The sequence below is a fragment of the Entelurus aequoreus genome, linkage group LG04 (genome assembly GCF_033978785.1).
Source record: "Entelurus aequoreus isolate RoL-2023_Sb linkage group LG04, RoL_Eaeq_v1.1, whole genome shotgun sequence".
In the NCBI taxonomy this organism is placed as follows: domain Eukaryota; kingdom Metazoa; phylum Chordata; class Actinopteri; order Syngnathiformes; family Syngnathidae; genus Entelurus; species Entelurus aequoreus.
Window position 1 is genome coordinate 60194478 of NC_084734.1, and position 25157 is coordinate 60219634.

Here is a 25157-nt window from a genome sequence, read left to right on the forward strand (position 1 = left end):
ATGGCCACTCTACCAACTTCGCAATTCACTTGTACAACATGTAATGAATACCAGAAGCATTTATTCAGGTAGAAATATCGCAGATTATTATTATTATTACGTGAAACTGGTATCTAAACATGGTGTATTTGCTCCCCTGAATGCAAGTGCTCCTAAAAGAGAAATACAAATTCTGTATTTCTACAAAATGCAAAATCTAGCAAGACAACATTGCACTGCAGGCATTTTTTTATTTTTCCACTAAAAGCGTGTTTGTCCTTTTTGTACTGAGCTATTTGTAAAAGCATGAGGTTTAAAACACATTTCATTAAAGCAAATTATTTGTCCAGTCATGGTGTTAAAACTTGAAAAATATACATATATATATAAATGATAAATGGGTTATACTTGTATAGCGCTTTTCTACCTTCAAGGTACTCAAAGCGCTTTGACAGTATTTCCACATTTACCCATTCACACACTGATGGAGGGAGCTGCCATGCAAGGCGCTAACCAGCAGCCATCAGAGACAAAGGGTGAAGTGTCTTGCCCAAGGACACAACGGACGTGACTAGGAAGGTAGAAGGTTGGAATTGAACCCCAGTAACCAGCAACACTCCGATTGCTGGCACAGCCACTCTACCAACTTCGCCACGCCGTCCCTTATATATATATATATATATATATATATATATATATATATATATATATATATATATATATATATATATACAGTGTTGGGTTAGTTACTAAAAACCAGTAACTAGTTACAATTACTAGTTACTTTATTTCAAAAGTAACTCAGTTACTAACTCAGTTACTTACACCAAAAAGTAATGCGTTACTGTGAAAAGTAACTATTTAGTTACTTCTTTTTGCCCCCCTTTTTTTAGGGCTCCCATTAATGCCCTTTTAGCCTTCATTTCAGTACTGTTATTGCACTGGAGAATAATACAATCTGTTGATCAACTTGACATGCATTTGCATCACTGAACTCAGAAAGCAATGTGGTCTACATACAACACACAAAGACAAAGATATGTTTCAAAGGGCCAATTTATTTCAGGCCAGAAAAAATTTACAAAACTATTTTAAATAGCTGCAACATAATGGCACTTTAACTCTAAGTAGATAGGATCTTTGATCCAAGACACAACTTACATTTAACTAAAATGTTGTTTTCTTTGTGCTCGACAAAAGAAAAGTATTGAGAATGTCTCCATGTTATAAAACTCGACTTCTGGCTTCGCCATGATGTCTTGTTAGTTGTTATGAGAGTAGCGTATGTGTGTGTGTGTGGCCCTTTAAGATATGACAGCATGAGAGGTGAGTGACGTCAGTGAGTGAGTGGGGGAGAGAGGTGAGGGAGCGGCGACAGTGAGTGCTTGTAGGCAGGGGCGCCGCTAGGGATTTTGGGCCCCATGAAAAGAATCTTTACAGGGCCCCCAACAGAGCGGCAACATTTTTTGATGCTATTTTACATACAATTATGCATTTTAATGGTATTTTTGACTATCATTACCATATTTCTGAAAGAAGAACAGCATCACAGTTGACATGTACAGTAGGGGAAGAACTGAGCACTCTGAATACAATGGAATTCATTTTGAGTCATTTACTTGCTGCACCACTGATTCTTAAATTGGAAATAAACTCTTCCATGACATTATTGAATAAGGACAGCTTGATAAATGTTTGACTGGATTGATTATTTAACTAATATAGCAGTAAAATGTAAAAATCCAGAGTTTTCTTGAGCTAACATGGTGAGAAAAGTGAGCTAGCTTATTACCACAGACAGGGACAAAGTTAATATGCATAACTTTCCACCACAACTAACAAACCCACCTTTTTTTTTGGAAATATTGGGTGACATATTGTCGACCCTTCAACTCCTTCTCCTCTCTTATTTTCTTTTCCTTTCTTTTTTGGCTGCCTGATTTTTGAGGCATACTGCTGTCTCCTCCGCTTTGCCCGCTGTGGCGCTGTCTGTCTGGGACAAATCGCCGGTGCTCTACCTGCAGCTGATCCAGTCGGACTGAACCATTTTACGTAAATAGAGGGGGGAAGGGAGGGCCCTGCAGGTGTTGATGCTTCCAAAACAAATAAAGGTATTGTTACCAGGACATGGAAAATAAAACATGTGTGATTATAGGTTAGTTAATAACTTAGTGTCATTATTTTTTCTGTATTATAATTTCATCATCATTAGGGGCCTCTCTGGGCCCCCCCTCCATCACGGGCCCCTAGAATCCGTCTCCTTTACCCCCCCCTTTCGGCGCCCCTGCGTGTAGGTGCTCTAGCTTGCTGGATGGCTGCGTGCAATAAAGTCACAAAGTTGCAACAAACCGCCGGGCTCGTCATTCACCCTCAGCTGTAAAGACCCTCTTCCGGGTAAAGTGAAGGTTGAAGGGAATAAGCGGTAGAAAATGGATGGATGGATATATTAATATACATATATGTATACATATATACATACATATATATATTAGGGCTGTCAATGTTAACACCTTAACGTATGTGATTAACAAAAAAAAGTAAGAAATCAAAGAAGTAAGAAATCATCAAACGTAACTGTTGCGTAAAGCAAATACTGTAAGACAGCCAGACAGTGTGTGGTGAAACACAGGAATAAGTAGCTCTCTGATTAGTGCCCAGGAGCAGATGAGCGTCCCAAACACTAATCAGAGGCAGGTGAAACTAATCAGCACCCATGACAACTAAAACACAAACCCAGGGGTGCTGAAAACAGAACTGAGGGAGTCAAAAACTAAACAAAACATGATCCGGGCAACGGATCATGACAAAAACTAAAAAAAAAAAAAGCACTTAATTCATTATTGTACTTACTGTCACCAAGTTTTGAGCAAATCAATGACATGCAGTTCGGTGAAACATTTAGACAACATTCCCATATGACATTCTGACTACACAATTGCATTTGTATCCACATTTTATTTATGCAAGCAAATAATAACCTGTGATTAATCATGATTAATCACAGAATTAGAGTGTAATTAATCTCCATCCCATCCATCCATTTTCTACCGCTTATTGTGAGGCAGACGCACTAACCCCTCTGCCACCGATCTGATTTAAAAAATAATGTGCAGTTTCAATTATTCACTCATGGCCAGACGGATATGCATCTAGGTAAAACTTCAGACTGCATATCTACTGCATCTCTACCCAACAAATATCATTACGCTGTAATATTGTCTTACACCGCTATTATATAATCATTTTAAAAAAAGTTGGAATGAATTGTTGACATCCATGCTCATGACAAGTGTACGTAAACTTGACAACAGTAGCAATAAGCCCCTTCAGCATCTTAGTAGTAGCCAAAAGCTGACCATCAATCAATCAAAGCATGAACAACCATTTGGTTGCAGAGGGCGGATTTGAAAGGTGAGGCAACAATGCCACAAAGTAGTAAAGTGATGCAAAAACACACATCATGCCTTTCAAAAGTCTGACTTTTCCCTCTGGATGAACAAGGATGTTAATTATTTTTTTTGCTTTTGTGGAATGAATGTAATTATTTGTTGTGCGCATCTTTAGTAAACAAAATAGTAACTGCTTGAGGCCTCCTCTGACTTAAACTTTGATAATCATATAATCTAATTGACTCTAGGCAGGCATATGAGGGGGCAGTCAGAAAAGTGGAGGGGCATCATGTTCACATGCCGCTAGTCCAGCACTATTTTTCTGTTCTAATACAGTAGTAACATTGCCTTCGTCATATAATTTGGTTGTTAGGTCCTGATTTACTAAAATCCAAATACCACATACTAAACAGCGTCTGCAATCTATAAAACAGCGTGCACTATTAGTGGGCGTGTTGCGTGTGATTTACTAAGACTGTGAGTGCAATTGTAAAGTGGTGCAGACAGACTTATTTAAATGAGGATTGTGCGTGCACTATACATGCCATCACTACAGAGACACTCAATTACTGCACATTCATGTTATCATGCTCCTACCTGTGGCGTTTTGCTGTGTTCAAACAAGCATGAGACATCTACCACTTTTTATTGGCATTTTAGAAGCAGCCGTGCACTGCATCTACATTGATGCCATTTAAAAAAAAAAAAGTTTACAGCTGAAGGTGCATGGGAGAGAGGCTGCACTTACTCCGCTCAATACGCAAACATACATACTTCAATAAGTTTTTTTCATATAAGAAATATTTTAATGACATATATTCTATGTCTCATGGATTCAGATTGGTCAGATCTAGTTTTAGACTTAGATTGGTCAGATCTAATCCAACGGTTGGTGCCAAAACCCCTAAATATTTATACTCCAAAAACCAGGAGGGTGTGCCTGGGCAAAGATGGTTTTGCCCTATCGTAGTGAGAAAGACAACTGTTTTGATGCAAACAAGCAATCCTACTGTCAAAGCCAACAACCATCGTTGAAGTGTAATTTCCCCTCGTTAGCATTGCAGTATTGTGCGGCAGAACAATTGCTGTGGATCGACGACTACCAGTCCTAAAAAGTCGGAATCCCCCACATTAACATTCCATTCAGTTGTAAACAAATTGTTCAAATGACATTCAGTTGTAAACAATTGGCACAATTGGCATTCTGGTCACAGAAGGTAACCAGAATGTTTCTAACTCCTGTTATTTGTTGGAGGCTACATTGCACAGTCTTTTAGGAATGGTTTAAAAGGACAATGTTGTTTGTGGTCATAGGTGTTGTCGCAGACCACCTCCTCTGTTCAGGGATGGTTTTTCCAACCTTGACATAGATGGTTTCCCTCATTCCGCTTTTGTACCATCCGTCCACCCAGTCCAGAATGTGTACATTTTGTTCTCAAAGGAGGGCTGTTTCTCCCTGAGGTGCAGGTTGACAGCTGAGTCTTGGCCTGAAGAATTTGCTTAGTAGTTGTTTTGTTTCCCCAATATATGAATCAGTGCATTCATCATTACACTGGATAGCATACACCAGATTGTTTTTGTGGGTGTGGGGTGTCCGGTCTTTAGGATGCACTAGTCTCTTTCTCAGGGGAGGTTGCCTGGTTTTAAGTGTACTGGGATGTCCCTGTGGATGTCCCAGAGATGTCCCAGTACCCTTCAAACCAGCCCAGGCACACCCTCCTGGTTTTTGGAGTAAAATATATTTGGGGTTTTGGCACCAACCGCTAGACTAGATCTGACCAATCTAAGTCGAAGAGCATGAACTGATGAAGCCTACTCGGATGAGAGGCGAAACGTCTTGTAAGACAAACCAAACAGTCCAGTTGCGATCGATTGTATGTCCTGAGGTCTAGACATAGTAATGCTTTTTCTTTTTTCCAATTGTGTCTTACAGTACCAACTAACCAGGGGTCATTAGTTCCCCTTGTTCTTTTAAATTATATGTATTTCATTGTGTTCTCTGACCAGTAAGCATGTAGACCAGGGGTGTCAAACATACGGCCCGCGGGCCGGAACCGGCCCCCAAGGAGGTTCGATCAGGCCCGCAGGATAATTTGAAAGTGGAAAAAATGCATAAAAGACATGGAATTAATATTTTAAATTCGCTGCAATTCATGGATTATCCGCTAAGGGGCGCACTCTTTCCATCAGAGTAGAAGACAAGCCGCATCACTGAGACAGACTGAAAACAGCAGACGGTATCAATGCGCCATCTGCTGCTTGTTACGACGTTGTTAATACCTTGGTCTCTACCTCTCCGCTACACCCTCATTAGCCAAAATGTCGTTATCCAAACGGAGAAAAGTAGATAAGGAGTGTAGAATTTTCAAAGAAAAATGGACCACGTCCTATTTATTTACAGAGATGCACGGAAAACCTTCGTGCTTGGTGTGTTTGCAACAAGTTTCGGTATTGAAGGAATATAATATTCGACGCCACTACGAGACTCATCACAGCGAAAAAATATGACGGCTTGCAAGGAAAACTGAGAAGAGATAAGATTAACGAATTGCTGGCGGGTCTGAGGAAACAGCAGTCAACTTTCATCCAGAGCCGAGAAGTCAGTGAAGCAGCGGTAAAAGCCAGCTACCTAATTGCTAGCGAAATAGCATTAGCATCGAAGCCGTATTCCGACGGTGACTTTGTTAAACGATGCATGATGAAGGCGGCTGAACTTGTATGTCCCGAGAAGCGACAAGCTTTTGCCAATATTAGCCTGACGAGGAATACTATAGCAGAGAGGATTTCGGAACTATCGGCAGATTTAGACAGTCAATTGAAACAGAGAATTAAGTCATTTATTGCATTTTCCGTGGCAATTGACGAGAGCACTGACATCACAGACGTGGCCCAACTGGCCATATTTATTCGAGGAGTTGATGAGACATTGACTGTTACTGAAGAGTTTCTTGAGTTGGTGCCAATGATGGACACCACAACAGCCGAGGACATTTTTGGCTCTGTCGTTGCTGCATTGGACAGAGTTGGAGTGGACTGGTCCCGCGCTGTCAGCCTGGCTACAGACGGCGCGCCATCCATGGTCGGAAAGAAAGCAGGTGTCGCGACAAAGTTCAAAGACAAAGTACAAGCCCTTAATGGAGGAGATCGTTTGTGGACATTTCACTGTATTTTTCACCAGGAGGCATTGTGTTGCAAGTCGCTGAAAATGGACCACGTCATGGAGGTGGTTGTTCGCACTGTAAATTTCATCCGGTCCAGAGGTCTGAACCATCGTCAGTTTGACAAACTTCTCAGCGACAGCAACATTACCCACAGCCTGCCATACCACACTGAAGTGAGATGGTTAAGCCGAGGCGCTGTGCTGAGGCATTTCTTTGATCTACGAGAGGAAATCGGACAGTTCATGGAGAAAAAAGGAAAACCGGTGTTGGAATTACAATCTCAGGAATGGCTACGGGACCTTGCATTCTTGGTTGATATTACTGAAAACTTGAACAATCTGAACAAAATGTTGCAAGGCCGCAAAAAAGTTGTCACACAGTTTTCTGACAACATACATGCATTTAAGTTGAAGCTGACTTTGTGGGAGATGCAACTGGCAAATGGCAACCCTGCTCATTTCCCCTGTCTGAGAGATGTGTGTGTGACCAGACCTGATGCGGACATGAAACGGTACAAAGACAAAATTGCAGGACTACTGCGGGAGTTTGAGAAACGTTTTCAGGTATTTTGTGAACTTGAGACAGAATTTTCAGTTTTTCGCTCACCTTTCACAGTTAAAGCTTCTGATCTGCCGGTCGAAATTCAGCTAGAGATAATTGATTTGCAGTGTGATGCAGATTTGAAGGGCAAATTTGCCTCTGTAGGTCTGGACAGATTTTATCAGTATCTACTACCAGGGTACCCCAAATTAACAGCCCTGGCTGCTAAAATTTTGTGCATGTTTGGGACAACCTACCTTTGTGAACAAATTTTCTCAGTGATGAATATCAATAAAACAAAAATGCGTTCAAGGCTCACAAACAAGCACTTAAATGACATTCTGAAAGTGACAGCTAGTCAGGACATGACACCTGGTGTTGATGCACTTGCACAGGCCAAAAGATGCCAAGTTTCAGGAACAAATACAAGTCCAGACTAGACTAACACCTTTAAAATGCTGCCTTAGATACTGTTTGCATTGAAAGAATACAGCTCTGTGAAGATGAATCCTTACTGTGGTGATTTAAAAAATGTGCACTTTAATGTTAGTCAGCAGCTTCAAAACAAAAGTTGTGTGATGGAATTCTACTGTTCATACAACTCCATAAATTTTCAGTATGTATTGTATGTGTATGTATGTTTCATGTATGAAGTTTACAGATTTACAGGACAGGCGAACACTTTCTTCATTACACATTTAAAATCACTCTCCTTAGTTTGTAAGGTGTACGCAGGGATTACATTTAGATTTTATATGCGTATGTGTAAGTGGTTTAAAAATTCCTTTCTTTAAAAGTCTCATTTAATCTTAAAGTGCATTACTATATTTTTCAGTACCAATTAAAGTTTTGTGCCTTTGTACAATCAGTGGGATCAGTTGCAATGCATATTTGTGAATGATAAAAGTAAATTGCACATTTGTCTAAGGAAATATGAGGTGTTTCATGAAATGTTTTGTAAAAGGATAGTTCATTAAATTTCAATATTTTCCTAATGTTCTTGTGCTTCTTTACACCAAAACAAAGGAAAGACATGATATTTTGATTATTTATAGCAGAGTATGGTATAATTTTAATGGTCCGGCCCACTTGACATCTCCCTAGGCCGTATGTGGCCCACGATGCGAAATGAGTTTGACACCCCTGATGTAGACACTTGCAGAGTGTGGAAGTTCACATTGACACAAATAATGGTAGCTTACATATTAGTTTTCATCACCGTTTAAACAAGAATAGCAACTGATAACTCTTTTCGACAAAACAGCTCATTTCGACAGAACACCCGAAGCCGCAAATACACAGAGCCTTAACATACAAGTCTGTAGACGTCACGATCGACAGCTCAGCTGCTGATGGCATCATACAGCATCAACAATTAAATGTGTCCTCTTCACCTTCGCAATATGTGAACATCTAAGTCAGGGATCGGTAACCAAAAACGTTGAAAGAGCCATATTGGACCAAAAATACAAAAAACAAATCTGTCTGGAGCCGAAAAAATGAAAAGCCGTATTTAAGACTTGAATTGAAGGCAACACATGACTTAAGTGTCTATATTAGCTATAATAGCCTACTATCAAAATGACTATGTGTCGCTGGCCGAAACAAATCTTCGTTGACAGAAATGTTGAAATGTAATATTTATCCATTTTTACAACATTAGAAACCATTAATTAATCAGAGGCTACTCAGAAGGTGAGATAACTCCTGGAAATGACTGGCTTTTAATGGCCAAAGGTATAGATGTGTGTCCAAGTTAAAGGAAACAGCAGCCTGTCTTCTTTTAATAGATTCATTATAATCTTTGGCAAGCTAGGTAACATTTGCTGTGGTCTGGAACAACATGGCACACAAACAACTATCTGAAAAGCAGCCAATATTACATAGCGATAATGTGTTTGCTGAGGGTCGAGGGGTGTGTGTGTGTGTGTGTGTGTGTGTGTGCGGACTCACAGAGCCTGAGACAGCTGATGGACAGAAGAGAGGGAAGATGATATCATACGAGTGTCCCTTTTTCAGCAGATTTCTCTGCTACTGCGGAAAATGTAGTCAACTTGTAATATATACATTTTGTGGGTGTAATAAAATGTACTTTCTCATCTTCAAACATTTTGATTTGAGGGGGAAAGACATTCATTTGAGGGGGCTCTACTCCCTCTTGCCCCTACGTAGAGCCGGCCCCAAATTGACTATACTTATCTTCGTTGTTTGCTTGAACTGTACTTTGGGTTTTAGAATTCTATATTTTATATTTGTATTGTAAGTTAATAGGGTTCATTGAACATCAGACAGTTTGACACAAACAATACTTACTTGAATTTTAGGTGTTTGGGGGAATTTAGGTCCACTGTGTTAATACACAATGTCAAAATGAACACATAAATGTAGAGTCACACACATGAGGAAATCAACCTATGCGAGATAAACAGATTTTTAGGAGAGAAAATAACCCCAGACTCTAAAAGGTTCATATCTAAAAGCAAAATAAAAACCTGAAAATGATTGTTACAAAAGAACACACATACAATGGATAATAAATGACGAAAAGAGTAAGTCCATATTCAAAATTAGATGAGTTAAAAGACTTGGCGAGACTTTGCAATCAAAGCGTGTTTTAATGGTTGATTGGATACGAAGTGTAAATATTGATGTGCTAAACTGAGCACATGATAAATGTTTTAGGGAATTGAAGTCCATACTTTGTATCCTTATTCCTTTCCAAAATCTTGTCAGCAAGGTCCACATGAAGACAAAATGAAGAATGCTGGGCCACTTTGATAGACTTTGCATATTAAAAAAAATGCTATAACCAATTCAATATATGCCAAGCTATCTGAGAAAAAACATCCACATCTGAGCTTTGTCTTACAGGTCATTCATTCATTCATTTTCTGTACCACTTATTAGGGAATTTTATAATTAAGGATAGTCATCATTTTCATCTTAACTGATACTAGTACTACATCGGTACTTTTAAAAACGATGCCAGTGTTTAAAGCATTGGAAATACAGAAAATTGGAAAACACACAAATGTTTCTTATGATACAATGCCTTTTGATTTTTTTTATGGAGTTTTGTTGTATCAAAGTTCAACACACAAGTAATTTAAGTACTTCAATAATATAAAACAAATCCTAACAAATAATAAACTTATCTTACTAAGCAATACATCCAAAAATAACTTATTAAACCTGGAATAAATTGTCATTTTTATTGGAGCAAAACCACCAACAATACAGAACATAGAGAATGTCCAAAAAAACATCAACTCCCTTTGTTAGAATAATTATGTATATATTATCATCATAACTTTATGCTTAAGGGCCGTTGCTATAAAGTATTGTCAATTGTGCTGAATTGATATTTGTGTATCTGTGCAAGCTGGCAATCTTTTGGATGGCCAGGTTTTATCAAATAAATTTCCCCAAAAAATGTGACTTATACTCCAGTGCGACTTATATGTGTTTTTTTCCTTCTTTATTATAATAATAATAATAATACATTTTATTTATAAGGCACCTTTCTGGGCACTCAAGGACACCGTACAAAATCACAACAATAAAATCAAATTGGATAAAAAACAACAACAACAACAACAACAATGCATTTTCGGCCAGTGCGATTTATACTCCGGAGCGACTTATACTCCGAAAAATACGGTATATATATATATATATATATATATATATATATATATATATATATATATATATATATATATATATATATATATATATATATATATATATATATATATATATAAAAATTATTAGTGAATTTCATCATTTAATTTAACACTATTAAACAATGACATTTACGATTAGGTTATAATGTTCTTGTGAAGAGGTCAAAAATCAACTTACATAGCATTATCTACTCAGACATTTGTTAGATGGCTGCAATTAGAACATTTGAAAGACGTTTTCATGTTATGTGCACAACTCGTCAGACCGACAGCAAACATCTTTTATGTATTTGCCAATTATGCTCCCGATTGCGCAAAGTAACGTGTGAAGAAGGTTGATTGTATGCAGTTACCTAACTACGAACATAATAAAACAATCATTTAATGTTCCCGTTTAGATAAAGAATGAATCATAACCCACCCGGAAGTAAAAAAACAAACAAAAAAGGTGGCCTCTAACGACTGTCTGTACGTGTCTTTCCTGCCATCTCTGGGTCAAAGTCAATGTTGACCAACTTCTCGGTTTATGGCCACAACCTTCTACTATACACATGAGAGGTATGATTTATAACCTAGAATTAACTTTCACCAGTTTAGAGGTGATGCAGCAGCTCACCGGCTCAATATGTCAACATAGTTGCATAAACTAGTTAGCTCTCTGTGATCATGGCACCAATAAATGTAGCTTGTCTGCATTAGTGAATATAATAACAACATTGCTAATACTTGGTTAATATTCAGGTCACGACATGTAAATGTAGTATTGTTGCCGTTTCTTGGGTGTTTTTTTTAGAGCGTTTTATGGCCGAAATAAAGTACTCCCATTAGCTGCATCAGACTTGCCGTATATTACAAATTAGAATGCATAAAAAACCCCAACAACAAACATTTGTGTTCTTGTCTTACATATGGATTATGAATGCTAGGCAACATTTCCCTTCAAGAGCAGCAAATAACCTGCCTGATAAAGTGAAGTAAGCTACCTATTCTAAAGGTCATGCACACTTGGGACACTTCCAAGTGTTCTATTATGTGAGAGAAAAGATTGGAGATACTTCAAAGAGAGCAGAGAGACAATTTAAGTCACCTCTGTGAAGGTGAGTGTGCTTTCAAAGGGAAAAACATCATCTGAAATTGGTGAAGTGCAATAAAGAGAGCACACAGAAGCTAAAATCTAAACAAGAATGAAGAGCTGAAATAAAGGTGAGACTACTTTTTATTATGGCCAACGCGAAGAACACCTGTGTAAATAGCATGTTGATATGCGCGGGATGGCTTATCTCCGCTCACTAACACAGATTTACACAGACTTGTAAGTAATATTTATGAGAAAAAGGCCTTTAGTGGACATGGAAAACGTTTTTGATCTTTGACTTCAGCTCTTGAAAAATGGGATCAAAACCAAAAATGGTGCGTTTGTATTATTTTTCGAGTGGATTTTTAAAGACACAACTTTGTGTTGCAGGCATACTTGCAAACCTTGAGACCTCCGAATTCGGGAGATTGGGGGGGTTAAGGGGGAGGAGTATATTTATAGCTAGAATTCACTGAAATTAAAGTATTTCTTATATTTATTTATATATATATTTATATATATATATATATATATATATATATATATATATATATATATATATATATATATATATATATATATATATATATATATATATACAGTATATATAGTACAGTAAACAGTAATGAAAACACAGTTGTTCTACTAACTGTACTGTACTTGCTGCTTACTTTAAAAAAAAAAAACCCACTTACCTTTCACTATTTGAGTAGGCTTTGTTCTGCCATTTGAATACTGGCGAGCGATCTCTGAATCCGGGAACATATCCTTCACGGATTTGTTGAAAACATCCGCAAATGAGAACGGAATGTTGCTTGCAAGGTGGCCCATAATACTGTGTTGCCGCCGCCTTGTGCTTCTCTGACCGTTCATGAGTGACTATATCCATTCGGCCACCGTGTTATGGGTTATAAATAAACCTATGGATAACGTAGACATATATAATAGTCTCCTTTTCAGGTGAGAGGACGCTAAAGGCAGTGCCTTTAAGGCACGCCCCCAATATAGTTGTCCGGCTGGAAATCAGGAGATTTTCGGGGGAATGGTTGTCCCGGGAGATTTTCGGGAGAGGCACTGAAATTCGGGAGTCTCCCGGAAAATTCGGGAGGGTTGGCAAGTATGGTTGCAGGTGGCAATAGGTAGTATTGTGTGTGTAACTTGTAGCTGCAGGCTGCAGATGGCCACACTTTGCACACCCTTGTCTTAAGTATTATGTCCTAAAATCTGAAAGATATTACTTAAAATAAGCAAAATAATCTGCCAACAGCATTAACATTTGACTTGCCAAACACTTGAAACGAGTAAAATGGCTTTTAACAGGTAACATTTCTTATTTTACAAGAGTCAAGACATCTTGATGACCAACAGTGTACATTAACTTCCATTACAGTGATGCATATGAAAATATTGTTCAAGCTACAATTTTATGACTTGATCAGATTGACCTGAAAATGACAAACACACAGAGGTAACATGTACTAAAAAAAATACTGTCCAAATCTTGTACTTTGTCTCTAAGTTATTAAACACATTTTAAATGCAGTTTTACACGTGAGTAAAAAATTTACAGGCAAACAATACATAGTAGTGTAACTACAAAACGTTTTTTGCCATAGCATCTTCCTGCTGGAAAATATTGGGTTACTGTAATTGACCTGTTAGACAACGCCCTCTGTTGAATTCATACCCAAAGAAATCTTGTTCCCCTGCAGATAGCGCCATCAAACCAATTTCTATTGAAATGACCATAAATAAATAAATATCTGAAGCAAAAAACAAACAAATCGCGAACATGCGGAGTAGAATATGCCTAACCATGAAAAAGGTTTTAAAAAATACAGCAGTATTGCAGGAAGCCTAAACATTTAATTTGTTAATATCCTGGGATATTCTGACTTCTTTCCGGCTTTAAGCGATGTGCTGCATTTATTCTACACGGAGGACATGAAGTACACATGCTTTGGTCCTGTACTTGAATTATTAAACATATATCAAGTGTTACGTTAAAGTCTTTGTATTTACACGGAAATTCCTATCGCCTCAAGAACGCAGATGCACAAAATGGATGAGCATTTTTTTCTTCTAAAGAGGTTCCTGTGTGAAGCTAACATTACACGGCTTGATCATGTTGTAAAAGTGTGTTCTGCGGTGGGAGGTGCGTAATAAAACAAGATACAAAACCCAAAACCCGTGAAGTTGGCACGTTGTGTAATTCGTAAATAAAAATAGAATACAATGATTTGCAAATCCTTTTCAACTTATATTCAATTGAATAGACTGCAAAGACAAGATATTTAATGTTCGAACTGAGAAACGTAATTTTTTTTTTGCAAATAATCATTAACTTAGAATTTAATGGCAGCAATACATTGCAAAAAAGTTGACACATGGGCATTTTTACCACTGTGCTACAGGGCCTTTCCTTTTAACAACACTCAGTAAACGTTTAGGAACCAAGACCAATTTTTGAAGCTTTTCAGGTGGAATTATTTCCCATTCTTGCTTGATGTACAGCTTAAGTTGTTCAACAGTCTTCGTTGTGGTATTTTAGACTTTATAATGCGCCACACATTTTCAATGGGAGACAGGTCTGGACTACAGGCAGGCCAGTCTAGTATCCGCATTCTTTGGCTTGGCATTGTCTTGCTGAAATAAGCAGGGGTGTCCATGATAACGTTGCTTGGATGGCACATATGTTGCTCCAAAACCTGTACGTACCTTTCAGCATTAATGGTGCCTTCATAGATGTGTAAGTTACCCATGCCTTGGGCACCAATACACCCCCGTACCATCACGGATGCTGGCTTTTGAACTTTGCGCCTATAACAATCCAGATGGTTGTTTTCCTCTTTGTTCTGGAGGACACGACGTCCACAGTTTACAAAAACAATTTGAAATGTGAACTCGTCAGACCACAGAACACTTTTCTACTTTGCATCAGTCCATCTTAGATGAGCTCGGGCCCAGCGAAGCCGGCGGCGTTTCTGGGTGTTGTTGATAAATGGCTTTGGCTTTGCATAGTAGAGTTTTAACTTGCACTTACAGATGTAGCGACAAACTTTAGTTACTGACAGTGGTTTTCTAAGTGTTCCTGAGCCCATGTGGTGATATCCTTTACACACTGTTGTCGGTTTTATTAAAAAAAATTATGTTCCCAAAGGGTCATGACAAATAATAATTGAGAAGCACTGTTTTAAAGCAACATTTCTGTCAGCAAAAACACGTCCAAGACAAAAAGTTGTTGGTCTGACACTACCATTTATTGCATGCAATGTTTTTCATATCAGGCATTTCAGACAAACCCTCAAAAACATCAAGAAAAAAAAAGATCAACAACTGATGGAAATCTGACACTTTGAATCACATACTGTCTTTTCCTTAAAGCCAAAGCCCAGTGTCGTCATAAATGCTAGTAAAAAGCTTATGGAAACATTTGGTTTTACGAAAAACAATCTCATATTTGTACCAATATGGTATGGAAAATCACTTAGATTCATTCTTTGTTCTTAAATAAATAGAGCAGTTCCCACTGGACACCAATAGAGGCACTTGAGTTTTTCTTTTCCTTTTTTTTGTTGTCAAAAGTGAAATTTTCCTTTCACATCCGCATTGTCTTCATACACATTCAGCAGTGGCCAAACGAGAACCGAAACACTCACTCTGAATGAGCTGGATTTACACAGACCATGACAAGAAATAAATAAAACGGCACAGGAGGAAACTTGTAGTTGTGCCGTAAAGAAATGACAGATTTGTTGCTGTGTGAAAGCAACCATAAACACACACCTGTCCCCCACGCACGCACAAACACACACGCACACACTACAGAATATAGATCAGTCAATCGTCCATTCACTTTGAATCGACACAAACAACCACAACGACTACAACACAACATCACTGTTTGCAGAAGTCACAGTCTCTAATTGTGTAGCACAAACATCATAATTATCCAGTCATGTTGACACAATCAGCTGTACACGTATACACACGACAACACAACAAACGACCAAAATGTCCAGTGCTGATTTGATCCAATGCAATGTTGTCCCAAGTTGGCATCCCAAGTTGGCATCGTTACACAGTCCATTTGTGGAGAATGTTGGAGGAGTTCATTGGCTGGGTTACCATGGGAGCTAGAACTGAGCCACAGTAGAATGGCTTTAAAAACAAAGCGCATTGGTAGATTGATCATTCTTTGGTCATTTTGTATATTTTACATAAATGGTTGAATGCTACAATCACTAGAATGATTGAAGTGGTTGGCATCAAGGTCTGAACACTATCAGCAGCACTGACCTACATTTACAACTTAAATCATAGTAATTGTATTCATTTATTCCAAACAGTTTATTCATTTCCTATTGTAGCGTTTCTATAAGCGAAGCTACCTCCAATACGTATACGTTTATTTTAGATATTAGATTTTCAGATATAAGCTTCTACGTGTTGCCATGTTCATGTAATCTGCTTAGGGCCTTCAGAATCTGAGTGTTGGCCCATGTAACTTAAACTATGTTAGCAACTAATTAGATTCCACATTCATCTCACAGGCCTGGTAGTCTGTAGCTCTATGGAAATGAAGATGCATTTTGTTGCAATTTATTGAATTGTTCAATGTTTTGTTATATTATTAGCTCTATACTCAGGCGCATCAGTAATATTGTACTCGAATATATGTTTCTTTCTCTGGTAATAATAGTAATCATCCCCAGTACACAAATTGCTTCTTTTGAAATGCCATGCCTTGTTATTATATTGTGTTTTTACACATTATTATTAGTTCGTATTACTGAAATGTAATAGTATTGGTTATTAAGATGGTGATTGACTGAAGACCCATGTACCAATTGCCCGGAGCAACAGTTTTCCAGCAATAATATTTAAACATAATGTAATGTTGTTCTTCAGGTGTGACCCTTATAAAAATGTAGGTAATTGTAATTACCTAATTAGGTAAGGTAAATTATTTAAATTAGGGTTTTATATATTTATTAGGGCTACAACTATATATACCATATAACTATGTATTAACTATAATTTTAAATAATGGCACTCATTTTTTAACGGGCGATTAACGCACACACGTCCATTTTGACTCGGGTTGTGCTGTAGCGTGGGGAACTCTGCTGCAGTTCACTTAATACTGATGAGGCACAAGCGGGCATAAATGGACAAAGGAAAGTCTACCTTATGTAACTATCAGGTTCAAAGCCATGGCAAGTTGTTCTCCCGACAAGAAAGGACAATTTTTTTGCCGCGAGAAGAGGTGACATCCCTGCAGAAAACGCCTGCTGCGTGCGTCGTTCTAGAGGTGGGTGGTGCTTCACTTCCGTGTTCAGATTATGGTTAAGGTACAGTGATAACATAACATTTAGATTGTTACTGTGACTGATTTAGTAAGTAAGATGATATAAAAGCTCAACAGAAATGAAAGACGGTCGGCAGGCGGTCGAAAGGAGACTTTTTTGTTGCAAACAGTCTATCCGACATCAAAACATGTCAAGACACTTCTCAAAACAATCACGTTTCCGGCTTCAAAATAAAAGTGCTACGCTAGACATCCGCTTGTACTACATTTACAAAATGAAAACGTCTTACATTACGATCATGCTTTGTCACTAAGAGTGGGCACCGGATCCAAATCTTATTTTGACACTAACCGAAACCAGCCGGTACTACCGGGCACTGATTCATGTAAGATCCAGCGGTGCCATGTTTCGGTTCCTGGGTTGCGCGTGACGTCACGTTTGTTTGCCCACCTTTTCTCTACAATATAGAGGCGCTACCTCGACAAGAGAACCTATTTTTAGCAGACTGTATGTTGGTTGGCACAACATCGAGAATATCTGCTGTGGTGCGCTGGAATGCAACAAAATGCATGTTGTATCGCACGTTTTCAGATAGGAGCAATATGAACAATACATCTTGCTCTTGTTTTGGTGTCTGCTATCTCCAAATCAGCCCGTAATCATCACTCATCACCTCAAAGATGAAATTGCCGCACAGACGACATTTAAACAAAAACGCCAGCAGACACCAAAACACAATCAATTGAATGAATTTTAATCAGCCCTTTAAGTCATCCAGCAGCAATAAAATTATAACAAAAATGTGCTGAATATACGATATGTCGACTATTTTTTCTAAATGTTGACACACTGTCTATGCAGCGGGAACACCTCTTTTCTCACAGCCGTGTGCGTCAGTGTCAGTGTGCACGTCCTTCACAAGGATGAGTGTTGATAAATCACATTGCGGGTGCTAAATAATTATATTTGCATTTTGAGCCTTCTACTGAACAGCATATACTTTGCATATTAATGAAGACAGAGACACAAAATGGATCTCTCTGCTCACTTAACAGACGCAATCTACTTTGCACATGTAGTAGATCAGCTCTGCGTGTGCTATTAGGTTTGCACATGTTTTAATACACGCAAACCTTTAGAAAATTTAGGTCCAAAGTGCTTACAAAGTACAATTAAAACAAATCTGGATAAACATCTTGAACCTCATCAAAAAATTAGAAAATCTCATAAAGAATGAATAAAGACATCAATGACTTTTCTGTTTTGTTTGATCAGCCATTTTTTGCCATGTTATAGGCGCCATTTGGAAACAATTAAGGTACAAAATCATTCTATGTAAGTATCTTTTTTCACAAAGTACCGGTATATAGCTTCGCTAATATACGAAAAAAAAGTTTTTCCTTCTAAATTATTGGGTGCGGCTTATAGTCCGGAATACACGGTACATATAATTAGCATGGCAAAAGTAATACATGACTGTTACATTTGTAAGGTAATACTCCCAACAATATTTGTGAATGGCGAATAAATATAACAAGCATTTCTTAATTAAGTGCGTTTTTGTAATGAACTGCTTGGCTAAGTGCTGGCATCACGCTAAAGTGCTCTCATCGCCCTTTTGAAATGATTAATAGGGCGATAGATATCATGTATATTTCTCAGTGGCCGATTGCCACTTGTCCCCTGATGATGTATCTCATCCTTTGTTAATTCACTAGAAGTGTTTGTAAAGGAGTCTCTTTACGTGCATGATTCTTATCCAATTGATGTATTGGACCAGTACTTTACCAACTGGATCAGTATCAGACGCACATTTCTTGGAGCCTCTAAAGAGCTTTCCTTCAGAGGCTTTATCCTCTATAATCACAGCAGCCTGTCACGTTTCCTTTTGAAAATGAGCCCATCTTATTAAAAATACATGGAACTTATATTCCTATTCAAGGAGGAATTTAAACTACATGTACCCAAGTATAATTGTTGTCCCTCCAAAGAGCCACATCAGACATTGTCTAATTATGCTAATTTGCAGTCAAAGAGTCACATTCAAAGGATGTAGTTATCATTCATTCCTAAGTGCATTTTTGCCCAATTAATCCACCGAGTCAATACAATTACTGCACCGTAGCATGTTGAGTCACTGAAGGGCCCCAGCGGGGACGAAAGCATCATTGTGGGTGTCATCTCGCTTATCCCAGTTCTAGCTCCCAGGCACATTTTTTAATGTTTTTTTTTTTCATTTTTATCTGGCCGTGGTCCAGCGCCTACAGCAGGTGAGCCTCAATGCGGAGCCAGTGCAGTCCCTGTCTGATGTATCGGACCAGCTCGGTCATGCTGCTCTGCTGAGTCAACGGCTCCATGGCAGAATCCAGCTCCTGAAAGAACTCTGCAGGGAGAGAAGGAGACACTTGAGCTGAAACACTTAACTACACTCAGGGTTCTGTCTGTGACACAGCTGAGAACATTAGCAGGCAACAGAAGGGCCCTGAGACTGTTGACGGTGCTGTTGTTTGTCAAGTGCGGCACCGAAAGTGAAGGCGAGCGATTACTGATGTAGTCCCTGGTCTCAACATTAGGAACACCTGGATCTAGTGCAAGACAGCGAGTGCAAAAACACTTTATAAAGGTAAACCAAATATTGGCCACACTTCACAGAGCTTGGTTGTGTTCACATTTGTGTACCATCAGGTTCTGCAATCAGCATTGTGCAGAACAGTGGTGCCTTAAAAAACGTCATACAAACTGAAATTAATCCGTAATTTTTGTGAAAAATGTATTGTGTTCTTCACTGACTGCATGCAAATATCATCATAGACATCAACAACGCACCTGAGACTTCATCAGACCTCGTAAGAGTTCAGCATTAGCATTTTGTTTTTAAAATTTATTTTATTTTACTGATAGAGCTTGTTTTAATGCAGCACCCAGTGTACATGACTAGTTATGGGCCTGCTGCAATGCAAGCAGCCCATACTATTATTGCTCATACTTCTAACTTTATTGTTATTATAGTTCCGCACGTTTCTCTTACGCTTAATAAGAGGCGAACCGGCCAACGAACCCCCACATGCCGTATGTTATACCGTTGGAAAGGTCTCGTTTGCGCCGATGGGGGTACTTTGAGTTGGGAACATTTCGTGTTACCATGACGTTATTCCGAAAACCAATCGCTATGGGCCCATTGAATAGGTAAGCAACCGTTAAAGAGTCCTTTAACTTGGTACGTTACACAGGCTAACTGTTAGCATGCTAACTTTAGCTCGCTAACATGCTAACAATTTGAGCTAATTTTGCAACCGTTTACACCAGAGTCGTATAACGTGGTATACAGTGTTGGGTTAGTTACTGAAAACCAGTAACTAGTTACAGTTACTAATTACTTTATTTCAAAAGTAACTGAGGTACTAACTCAGTTACTTACACCAAAAAGTAATGCGTTACTGTGGAAAGTAACTATTTAGTTACTTCTTTTTTCAAGCTCCCATCAATGCCCTTTTAGTCTTCATTTCAGTACTGTTATTGCACTGGAGAATAATACAATCTGTTGATAAACTTGACATGCATTTGCACCACTGAACTTTGCTAAGCAATGTGGTCTACATACAACACACAAAGACAAAGATATGTTTCAAAGGGCCAATTTATTTTGGGCCAGAACATATTGACAAAACTATTTTAAATAGCTGCAACATAACATACATAAGTAACAAAGCATAACAGCAACATGTCACAACATAGCTGTAAAGCTGGCTTCACCCAAGGAAGGCACACATGACATACACAAAGCCTAAGTGAAGTGGCATCGGAGTCTGTGTCTCACTTTACTAGCTTCGTCAAAGCATGTTGCTTTTGTAGCTGTTTCAGCAGATTTGAATTGCTGTTTTGGGCAGTAGATGGGATCTTTGATCCAAGACACAACTTACATTTGACTAAAATGTTCTTTTCTTTGTGCTCGACAAAAGAAAAGTAGTGAGAATATCTCCATGTTAAAAAACTCAACTGCGGCTCAGCCATGATGTGTTGTAAGAAAACACAGACACGCTCCTCCCTCCCCTCTTCCCCTTCCCTCTCCCCTCCCCTCCCCACACCCACACCCAGACACACACAGAGCGCGCGTCTCTCTTCTCCGGCTTGTGACACAAGAAGAATCAGAAGGACGACACCGCAGCGCTCCAATAAAACACATTCAGATCTTCTGTTTCTAGCCGATACTACATAAAAAATAACGTAAAATAACGCAGTAACGCATCATCTAGTAAGGTAACTGAGTTACTGAATATAAAAAATAACGCGTTAGACTACTAGTTACCGCCGAAACTAACGGCGTTACAGTAACGCGTTAGTCCCAACACTGGTGGTATGTGACATTTGTTAACTGTTAGCATGCAAACGATAGCATGCTGGCAATCTAACTTAAGCCTAAGTTTTTCATCCAATTTTACACTTTTTTCTCTATTTTCACAGCCATACACCTTTGAGTCATATAACTTGGTATATGAAACATGCACACTGTTATGATGATAACGTTTGCACACATGCTAGGTGTTAACTTTAATGTGCGCATTCTAACGTTTTAGGCTAGCTCTGTAGCTCATTTTGTACAGTTACACCTAAAACTCTCGGCCGCATGAATTACCATGAATTGATTAACGTTGACCCCAACTTAAAAAAGTTGAAAAACGTATTCGGGTGTTACCATTTAGTGGTCAATTGTACGGAATATGTACTTCACTGTACAATCTACTAATAAAAGTTTCAATCAATCAATCAAAACCATCTTCAAAGTACGGCGACTTCCAGGGACCCCTGGCCAGAGGTCCAGGGCACAGATAGCAGGCCCATCAAAATTTCCGCAGGAATTTTCTAGTTTTTTTTTGTTTCTCTGCACATTGCTTTACAGCAGGCAACATCTTCTTCATACCTATGTAAATTCACGATTAATTTTATTACGCCCTTCTTGTTCGTCATGAATGTCAATATGCTCTTGTTTATATATCTTATATGTCTCCTCTCTGAGCTGCCACCTTACCGTGGTAGAGGAGTTTGCGTGTCCCAATGATCCTAGGAGCTATGTTGTCCGGGGGCTTTCATGCCCCCTGGTAGGGTCTCCCAAGACAAACAGGTCCTAGGTGAGGGATCAGACAAAGAGCAGCTCAAAGACTTCTATGGAAAGGAATCAACGAGGACTCAGATTTCCCTCGCCCGGACGCGGGTCACCGGGGCCCCCCTCCGGAGCCAGGCCCGGAGTTGGGGCACGATGGCGAGCGCCTGGTGGCCGGGCCTCTCCCCATGGGGCCCGGCCGGGCACAGCCCGAAGAGGCTACGTGGGTCCCCCCTCCAATGGGCTCACCACTCATGGGAGGGGCCATAGAGGTCGGGTGCATTGTGAGCTGGGCGGAAGCCGAAGGCAGGGCACTTGGCGGTCCGATCCTCGGCTACATAAGCTAGCTCTTGGGACGTGGAACGTCACCTCGCTGGGGGGGAAGGAGCCTGAGCTTGTGCGCGAGGTAGAGAAGTTCCGGCTGGATATAGTCGGACTCACCTCGACGCACAGCAAGGGCTCTGGAACCAGTTCTCTCGAGAGGGGCTGGACTCTCTTCCACACTGGCGTTGCACGCAGTGAGAGGCGACGAGCTGGGGTAGCAATTCTTGTTTCCCCCCGACTCAAAGCCTGCACGTTGGAGTTTAACCCGGTGGACGAGAGGGTAGCCTCCCTCCGCCTTCGGGTGGGGGCACGGGTCCTGACTGTTGTTTGTGCTTACGCACCAAACAGCAGTTCAGAGTACCCACCCTTTTTGGATACACTCGAGGGAGTACTGGAAAGTGCTCCCCCGGGTGATTCCCTTGTCCTACTGGGTGACTTCAACGCTCATGTTGGCAACAACAGTGAAACCTGGAGAGGCGTGATTGGGAAGAATGGCCGCCCGGATCTGAACCCGCGTGGTGTTTTGTTATTGGACTTTTGTGCTCGTCACAGATTGTCCATAACAAACACCATGTTCAAGCATAAGGGTGTCCATATGTGCACTTGGCACCAGGACACCCTAGGCCGCAGTTCCATGATCGACTTTGTGGTTGTGTCATCGGATTTGCGGCCTCATGTTTTGGACACTCGGGTGAAGAGAGGGGGGAAGCTTTCTACCGATCACCACCTGGTGGTGAGTTGGCTACGATGGTGGGGGAGGATGCCGGACAGACCTGGCAGGCCCAAATGCATTGTGAGGGTCTGCTGGGAACGTCTGGCAGAGTCTCCTGTCAGAGAGAGTTTCAATTCCCACCTCCGGAAGAACTTTGAACAAGGGAGGTGCTGGACATTGAGTCCGAGTGGACCATGTTCCGCACCTCTATTGTCGAGGCGGATGATTGGAGCTGTGGCCGCAAGGTAGTTGGTGCCTGTCGTGGCGGTAATCCTAGAACCCGTTGGTGGACACCGGCGGTGAGGGATGCCGTCAAGCTGAAGAAGGAGTCCTATCGGGTTCTTTTGGCTCATGGGACTCCGGAGGCAGCAGACAGGTACCGACAGGCCAAGCGGTGTGCGGCTACAGCGGTCGCGGAGGCAAAAACTCGGACATGGGAGGAGTTCGGCGAGGCCATGGAAAACGACTTCCGGACGGCTTCGAAGCGATTCTGGACCACCATCCGCCGCCTCAGGAAGGGGAAGCAGTGCACTATCAACACCGTGTATGGTGCGGATGGTGTTCTGCTGACCTCGACTGTGGATGTTGTGGATCGGTGGAGGGAATACTTCGAAGACCTCCTCAATCCCACCGACACGTCTTCCTATGAGGAAGCAGTGCCTGGGGAATCTGTCATGGGCTCTCCTATTTCTGGGGCTGAGGTTGCTGAGGTAGTTAAAAAGCTCCTCGGTGGCAAGGCCCCGGGGGTGGATGAGACCCGCCCGGAGTTCCTTAAGGCTCTGGATGCTGTGGGGCTGTCTTGGTTGACAAGACTCTGCAGCATCGCGTGGACATCGGGGGCGGTACCTCTGGATTGGCAGACCGGGGTGGTGGTTCCTCTCTTTAAGAAGGGGAACCGGAGGGTGTGTTCCAACTATCGTGGGATCACACTCCTCAGCCTTCCCGGTAAGGTCTATTCGGGTGTACTGGAGAGGAGGCTACGCCGGATAGTCGAACCTCGGATTCAGGAGGAACAGTGTGGTTTTCGTCCTGGTCGTGGAACTATGGACCAGCTCTATACTCTCGGCAGGGTCCTTGAGGGTGCATGGGAGTTTGCCCAACCAGTCTACATGTGCTTTGTGGACTTGGAGAAGGCATTCGACCCTGTCCCTCGGGAGGTCCTGTGGGGAGTGCTCAGAGAGTATGGGGTATCGGACTGTCTGATTGTGGCTGTCCGCTCCCTGTACGATCAGTGCCAGAGCTTGGTCCGCATCGCCGGCAGTAAGTCGGACACGTTTCCAGTGAGGGTTGGAGGCTGCCCTTTGTCACCGATTCTGTTCATAACTTTTATGGACAGAATTTCTAGGCGCAGTCAGGGCGTTGAGGGGATCTGGTTCGGTGGCTGCAGGATTAGGTCTCTGCTTTTTGCAGATGATGTGGTCCTGATGGCTTCATCTGGCCAGGATCTTCAGCTCTCACTGGATCGGTTCGCAGCCGAGTGTGAAGCGACTGGGATGAGAATCAGCACCTCCAAGTCCGAGTCCATGGTTCTTGCCCGGAAAAGGGTGGAGTGCCATCTCCGGGTTGGGGAGGAGACCCTGCCCCAAGTGGAGGAGTTCAAGTACCTCAGAGTCTTGTTCACGAGTGAGGGAAAAGTGGACCGTGAGATCGACAGGCGGATCGGTGCGGCGTCTTCAGTAATGCGGACGCTGTATCGGTCCGTTGTGGTGAAGAAGGAGCTGAGCCGGAAGGCAAAGCTCTCAATTTACCGGTCGATCTACGTTCCCATCCTCACCTATGGTCATGAGCTTTGGGTCATGACCGAAAGGACAAGATCACGGGTACAGGCGGCCGAAATGAGTTTCCTGCGCCGGCTGGCGGGGCTCTCCCTTAGAGACAGGG

General features: G+C 40.8%; 3 protein-coding genes across 3 annotated transcripts in view; 1 reads left to right on the forward strand and 2 right to left on the reverse strand.

Moving 5' to 3' along the window:
* The window catches only part of LOC133648886 (m7GpppX diphosphatase-like), a 375169-nt gene that overhangs the window by 40655 nt on the left and 309357 nt on the right, over positions 1–25157 (reverse strand). The window lies entirely within an intron of this gene.
* ids (iduronate 2-sulfatase) overlaps positions 1–25157 on the forward strand; it is a 63273-nt gene that overhangs the window by 32922 nt on the left and 5194 nt on the right. The gene's annotated exons all lie outside the window — the stretch shown is intronic.
* Positions 18372–25157, reverse strand: part of LOC133648887 (AF4/FMR2 family member 2-like) — a 380782-nt gene continuing 373996 nt past the window's right edge. The window contains 1 exon segment of the mRNA XM_062045401.1: positions 18372–19525. Coding sequence (XP_061901385.1) covers positions 19404–19525 — 122 coding nt within the window. The 3' untranslated portion in view covers positions 18372–19403.